At 56.8% G+C, this 6,936-nt stretch overlaps 1 protein-coding gene across 1 annotated transcript; it reads right to left on the bottom strand.

Annotated features, from left to right (window-relative positions):
• Positions 1–3,428: 3,428 nt before the first annotated feature.
• PDX1 (pancreatic and duodenal homeobox 1) lies at positions 3,429–6,391 on the bottom strand. The gene is made up of 2 exons (XM_042891665.1): positions 5,936–6,391; positions 3,429–3,839 (listed from the first exon to the last, which is right to left on the bottom strand). Exons 1-2 carry the CDS (start codon positions 6,324–6,326, stop codon positions 3,535–3,537), a joined length of 696 nt encoding a protein of 231 aa, XP_042747599.1. The 5' UTR covers positions 6,327–6,391; the 3' UTR covers positions 3,429–3,534.
• Between the last annotated feature and the right edge of the window lie 545 nt (positions 6,392–6,936).

Raw genomic sequence — 6,936 nt, 5'->3', positions numbered from 1 at the left:
AAAAAAATCCAGCCTGTATCATGAAGGACAAAAAATCAGATCTGGCCGTTCTGCTAGCTTATCTCGGGCAATGCCACCTCCTGCAGTCTCACCTTTGGCCAAATACTGACTCACCAGCAGGGAGAGAAAAGCAGAGGCTGACAGCCCAGCACAGTGCTGGGTGCTGTTCTGGGAGGGAAGGATGCATGTTTGGAACCAGGTGGACCCGAGCAGCCGTGCTGAGGGGAGGTGGTGCAAGACTGTGTGCCATGCTACAGAGCAGCACAGTCCTTCCTTCTGCCCGCGCTCCAGGCAGGTGGCTGTTCTTCCCTGCAGAAGGGTTCAAATGCAAGGAAGCAGTGCTCAAACACGAGCCAGGACTGGGTGTTTCTGCCCTGCCTCAGCCCTGGTGCTGGCACAGCCTCGTCTGCTGGCATGGGCCCTGGTGTGTTCCCTTTCCCCCAGAGTGTTCCTACCCGGCCTTGTTGAGAAGGAAGGGACAAGGAGGAGCTGAGCTCTTTGCATCTGGTCCACCTCTGCCATGAAACAAAGCCCTGCAACCCCTTCACTGTCAGTGCTTTCATAGGTATTGACACCTGCTTGGGATGCTTCTGCTCATGGCCAGATCCTCCAGCTCACCCTCCAGCTTCCTCACTCCCACTGTATTTTTGGATCATTTGTGATAGCTATGGCTGTTTCCAAAGGAACCTGCCTCCTGTGGGTGCTGGCAAGTGGAGCCAGATTGAGGGCTCCTGGGAAGGTGATGTCCCACTGGAGGGCATGCAGTTGGCAGCAGCCCTGCCACAGCCTTCCCTGCTTGCAGTTCTGCTGCTGGAGCAAGGCAGAAGGCAATGAGTGTCAGGCCAAACAGCAGAGGAACCACATGCATGGGCTTCCTGCTCCACAGCCAGGCTGCCCAGCGATGACTCAGCCCTGCGGTACGCTGCGAGGGAGGCACTGAACTTCTTTCCTCCATCTGGGTGCACGCTGAGCTCCCAGGTACACCTGGGTGTAGAGGAGCTGAGGATCTGGACAGCACGTGGTGATGGAAAGGAGGTGGGGAAGGGCAGAGAGCAGGGGAAACTGCAGCTGCACATGCATCCTACTTTGCTGCCCCGTTCCTCGTGCACGCAGTCAGTGCGGTTCATGGGCACATGGCTGTGCCAGGTGCTGGAAGCCCCAGGGAGGGATCAGCTATGGGTGAAGGAAAGTCAGTGATATCCACTGCTTCCAGCAAGAGAGATGCAGAGCTTTCCACAGTTTGTTGTCCTCCCTAGGCATTAAGAGGCCATCTGTGGGCAGCCATACCCAGTGGTATTCCTGCTCACAAGGCAAGAAATGTGCATAGCCTCAAACCCAGAGCTCAGCTCCCAACCATTGTCCATGCTGATGGCTGCAGGGCTGGCACCCTCCAAGCACCACAGCCCTCCTGAGCGCTGTGTCCCCTCTCAGCCACCATCTGCCACATCCATGGCAGCAGCAGTGAGCACAGCAAGGGAGATGGCGGTGGAAAAACTTTCACACCTTGTGTTAAATCGCCTATTTCGGGTCTGATTTATGGGCATCATTATTCATCTGTGGCAGCAGCAACCCACACAGAGCAATGGCTGGAAGAGCGGAGTACTGCTGAAAAGGAAATAAATAACAGCCAAACCTTCCATCTCTTACCTCCTGCCCGCTCGGCGTGATGCTGGAATTGTCATACATTTACCTCTGCATGGCCCCAGAGCTGTCCAGACTCAGCTAACACTATAAATATATGTAGGTGCATTTGTAAGAAAGATGGATAGGAAAAAATGAAGTGCCAAACCCATCAGTGATGTCAATTCTTTAAAGAAAAAGATTTTATTCAATACAACTAAATCATGCAGAGCTGGTTCTACTTTCACTTGTAGAAATACTTTGGCCTCATGGTCAGGTGAAGCAAACTCAGCACAGTTCAGAAAGTCTCCATCGTTACAGCAGTGCGCGGAGAAAACTGAAACCAAATGTGTTGTACTGGGAAAAGGAGGGGCACATCTCTACTGCCACATCTGCTGCTCACCCAGCGAAACGCTCCATAGGGATCTTAGTACAAAACCCCAACCCTCAGTATGAAGGATCATCTGTTAGCAGCTGGATCTATTTTCATAGGGGCTCCCTGAATGCAACTTCGATGTAGCCAGCACAGAAGGCATTTGGAAATAGCTCCGGGGGGTGTTTCTAGTGGCAGACTGACGTGAAATTAATGGTGAGAAGAAGTGGTGAGGTTTAAAATGGTCCCCGCAAAGTCTGGGCGGCTTTACTCGTGTTGCTCTGCTGACTTTGGTTCTTCAGCAGAACGGCTTTATTGGTAGATCGCTCATAGAATCATTAGCAGAGTTCTCACTCGTTGACGGTGTTTGAGTGACTGAAGAGATCCAGGCCTGGTGCTGCGCTTCCCGTGCAACGCAAAAGGAAAAAGTCCAGGAACGTCCCTGTTTGTGCACACATGTTAATGCCCCCAAGCAAAGAAAAGCAGCAGAACGACATCCGCAGGGCCGGTGCCCACCGTGAAAAGAGCCGCCTTCCTCCCATCGAATTCAATTTTCAACGCTGTTTTAGGAACCGTTCCTTTCTCCTTCACGAAATCCCCGTCCGTGCCGCTGTCGGCATAGGTAAGATTTTCCTCAGCGGCTGAGGAACGATGGAGAAACGTCACTTTTCCCCTCTCTGAACCTCTTCTCTCGGGTTCCAAAAGAAGCCCCAAACAGCCCCGAACCCCTCCGGGACGTAACGCGTTGTCCGCAGAGAAAACAAAACCGCGCAGCGCCGAGCGCGGAGCCGCGCAAGAAAGAAATGGAGCTGTGGAGACTTCTTCCCGACGTCCGGAGGTCGGGAGGCAGTGAAGAAGGGAAGGAGTTTTTCCTCCGAAGGAAACTTTCCCCTCTTGCCGCTGCCATCGACCCCTGCGGCGAGACCCTGGCAGCAGCGCGGCCCCGCACCGCCGGTCCTCGACGGCCGCCTGTGTGCCCGGTGTCACTGGGGAGAGAAATCTTCCAAATCCTGCCCGCAGGAAGCTCGGGCTTTTTTATTTTTATTTTTATTTTACTTTTATTTTTATTTTCTTCTCTCTCTTTTTTTTTTTCTTTTTTTTTAATTTCCCCCTCCCCCCCCTTTCTTTTTTCTTTCCCTTTCCCAAAGTCGGAAGAAAACGAAACAAACCAAATTGCCGAAGAACCGAGCACGAGTCCGATTTCTTTTGAAAGTCCCCTGCAGAACCGGTGCCGCGGAGCCCCTCAGAGCGGCGGGGCGGCCAGCAGAGCCCCTCGCCCGGCCCCGCTCCCCTTCCTGCGGTGCCCGCTCCACTCTCCCGGGGCCGCTGCCGCCGTCGGTGTCGGCCATCCGCGATCCGCCTCCCCCGGGACACCGCAGTCCCGGCCCCGCACGCCTCTTCGGCTCGGGGAGTTCCGGGGGGAGAGGCACCGCGGATCCTCCGAGAAAGAAGCTCCAGGCTCTGCCCCGGGGCCCCGAGGGTCCCTCTGTTGTCCGGGGGCGAGGCCGGGACCGAGCTGGAGGGGTTGGTGGAGGCCGCAGTCACGGCTGCAGATCCTCTTTGCCCTGCAGCTTTCCGGAGGACACCACGCAGTCCTGCTCGGGATCAGCGCTGTTGGCCGTCCCCCTCTTTTTGTCTTCTTCTTTCTTCCATTTCATTCGCCGGTTCTGGAACCAGATCTTGATGTGTCTCTCGGTCAGGTTCAGCATGACGGCCAGCTCCACCCGCCGAGGCCGGGAGATGTACTTGTTGAAGAGAAACTCCTTCTCCAACTCCAGAAGCTGCGCTCTCGTGTAGGCCGTCCGCGTCCTCTTGTTTTCCTCCGGCTCCACCACGTAGGAACCCCCTGCGGAGAGCCACAGTCAGCCCCGGCCGCGGCCGCCCCGTCGGGGAAGCGCAGGGGGAGACGAGAGGGCCGGGAACCGAAACCTCCCCCTCCCCCGCTTCGGGCTGCACTACGCTGTGTGCCGCTCCCGCGGCCGCTGATGGCTCTTTTTGTAAACGTTTGGCCGAAGTATTCAGTGAATCGACGTGGAAATAAATCAATTCACTGAAGTTAATCGCCAGAAAGGGTAAAAATAATTTATATTAAAAAAAAAAAAAAGGCAAAGGAAAAAATAAAGAAAAAAAGGAAAAGAAAAAAAAAATAGAATCAAGTTTTTTACCTCTCCATGGTAAATGCGTGGAGAAAAAAAAATAATAATACCCATGTCTGCACAGGCTTCGTCCCGGCCATAGGCAATGGGGATGTGGGATGGGAGCACGGAGCCTCGTTCGGGGCAGCCGGAGTGCCTGGCTTGGGAAGACCTTTGGTTCCGTGATGCTGGAAACGGTGACAGCGGCGACAACACCGTCCCCAGCACGGCCTCTGTTGTGTCTCTGCTGTGTCCCGGAGGGGCCGGGAGCCGGAGGAGGTGTCACCGCGATGTCACCCGCACCCAGAGCCCCAGGGGACACCTCGGAGTGGTGGCAATGCGACCTCCGGGGCGTCGCGATTGAAACAGCTATTGGGTCACTTGGATGTGGAAAAGGCCGCCCAGCCTTTTGTTCCCGGGACACATCCATATAAAAATATATAGAAATATAGAAAAAAATGTAAAATATGTAAAAGTGTAGAGAAAAAATAAGTAAAAACGAACGTTTATCTGGTTAACATACAAGTTTGTATGTGCATGGGCATTAAGGAATCGCACTGTTGGGGTAAAGCAATCTAGCAGCACTGGAGGGGGAACCCCGCTGTCGGAATGTTTTGGGTCAGGATTTCAAGTGCTGACACCGGGGTTTGGCTGCGGGCACTCCACGGGCATGAGGGGCACGGTGTGGGGAGAGAGGTGATGGGTTCAGGCTGTGCCAGGGAAGGTTCGGATCGGGTATTAGGAAACACTTCCTCTCCAAAAGAGGCGAGGCAGTGGCACAGCTGCCCAGGGAGGTGGTGCAGTCACCGTCCCTGGAGGTGTTCAGGAGCTGTGTGGATGCGGCACTGAGGGATGTGGTCAGTGGGCACGGTGGGGATGGGCTGACGGTTGGGCTTGGTGATTTTAGAGGTCTTTTCCAACTTTAATGCTTCAGAGTGTGGAGAGCGGTGCAGGTGGCTGCAGCTCATCCCCAGTGCCATGTGCTGCTCAGCGCTGCCTGGACCCCCCCCCCTGGGAGCAGTGGAGAAGGGTTTGGGACTTTAGAGGGGAAAGTTTTGTTTTGGCGAGGTTTTGGTCATTCCTCGGATTTAACGGTGAAATAATAATATATATGTATATATATATATATATACCTATATATATATATACACACAGAGATATTTTGAGAATGTGACTTCCCAGACTATTTCATGGTGATTTCAATCCTCCAGTCCCTTTTCAACTGTCTATTTGAACAAAGCCATTAATATAATATTTGCCGTATAGGCGTGACAAAAGCGCAGGACACGATAACATTGTGCAGGCAGAGACAGAAATATTGTTCCGCAGCGGAACTTTCTGCCTCGATAGAGTTTCTTCCCCTCGCTGGCACCTCCGATTCGTTTGTGCATTGTTCCCCCTTCCCAGGGTTCTGGGTTGTAAAGGTGCGATCCCGATCGAGCCACCGCTGCGGGCTGCGGGGCGCCGGAGGCAGAGGGGGGGGGGGTTCCTCGTTGGGCTGCGGGGGCTGCCTCGTTCCCGCACGCCGCGGGATGGGGACCCCGCGAAAGCCCCCCGAGCTCCCCGACGGCGAGTCCTTGCGTGCCCCATCCCGACGAAAAGTTCGTCGAGGAAAGGGAATTCGTGGGGATCAACGCAGGGTTTGGCACCGCCACCCCTCCCCGACTGATGCGAACGGGACTTAAACCCGGGCGGGCTCAACCCGACGGCGGGAACCCGACGGCAGCGGGATCGGAGGGCTGCGAGGGACCCCCACGATCGGAGCCCTTTCGGTTCCTTCCGAAAGGGAGGAGGCGGCGGGGCTTACCTGCCCACTGCCCCTTCCAGGCGTGCGACTTGGTGGACTTCATCCAGGCGAAAGGCACTTGCACCCGGGGTTCCTCCATCGCCCCCGGGTCCGCCCCGTCGGAGAAAGGCAGAGCGTCCTGGTGCGGGGGAGGGAGATGAGGGTGGTGGTGGTGGTGGTGATGCAGGTGGGAGACCCCGGCATCCTCGCTGATGGGGGGCACCTCGTAGGGCGAGATGTCCGACGGGCTGCCCTGCTCCAGCGTCCCCAGAGAGCCGGGATACGGAGCCTGCTGCTGCCGGCCCACGTAGAGGCAGGCGGGGGGGCTGGGGCTGTAATCCTGCGCTCTCTGGAAGGCGCACGGCTCCTTGTAGAGCTGCGCCGAGGCGTAGTACTGCTCCTCGGTGTTCATGGCGGCAGGCCGGGGGGTCCTGCAGCTAGGGGCACATCGGGCTGCTCCCGCCGCCGGGATCCCTCTTTGACAGCTCGCCGCCCCGTCGGGCCCCGCCGCCCTGCCCGGCTCCCGCCGCCTCCCCATAGGCGCCGCACCCCCACGTGAGCCTCCCGCAGCCCTCCGGGGCGGGGCGGGACCCATAAGAGGCCACCGGGGTGGCCCCGGCCTCACAGAACCGTTTTCCCCGTTTTCGCCCTGCTGGACAAATACATCTGACCCTACTCGATGAACCCCGGGTCTCTGGCGTGCGGGGTGACCCCAAAACCTACCGCGTGCCCTCCCTTTTAAACACGGGCTGCTCATCCCTTCCAGCAGATCCTTTCCAGGAGGTGGCAAAAGGCTCCTGGGGGGCCTGGCTTCGGGGTGAAGTCGGGGCTTCTCGGGCAGGGATGTGGAGAAGGGAGTGGGAACTGCGGGGGACCCCAAGCAGCAGAGGCGCGCCAGAAGATCTCTGTGCCCCCTGCCCGGGGGATGCGGCCGTGGGGGACCACAATGCTATCGGCAGAGTGAGCGATAGGCAGCAGATTGTTTGCCGAAAGGGGAAATTTTGGAGCCTTCCCCGCGGTTC

This window comes from Lagopus leucura, unplaced genomic scaffold (assembly GCF_019238085.1).
Source record: "Lagopus leucura isolate 7727_CA_CO unplaced genomic scaffold, USGS_WTPT01 26-10_obj-0_obj, whole genome shotgun sequence".
Taxonomy (NCBI): Eukaryota; Metazoa; Chordata; class Aves; order Galliformes; family Phasianidae; genus Lagopus; species Lagopus leucura.
This window is presented reverse-complemented; position numbering and strand designations above follow the sequence as displayed.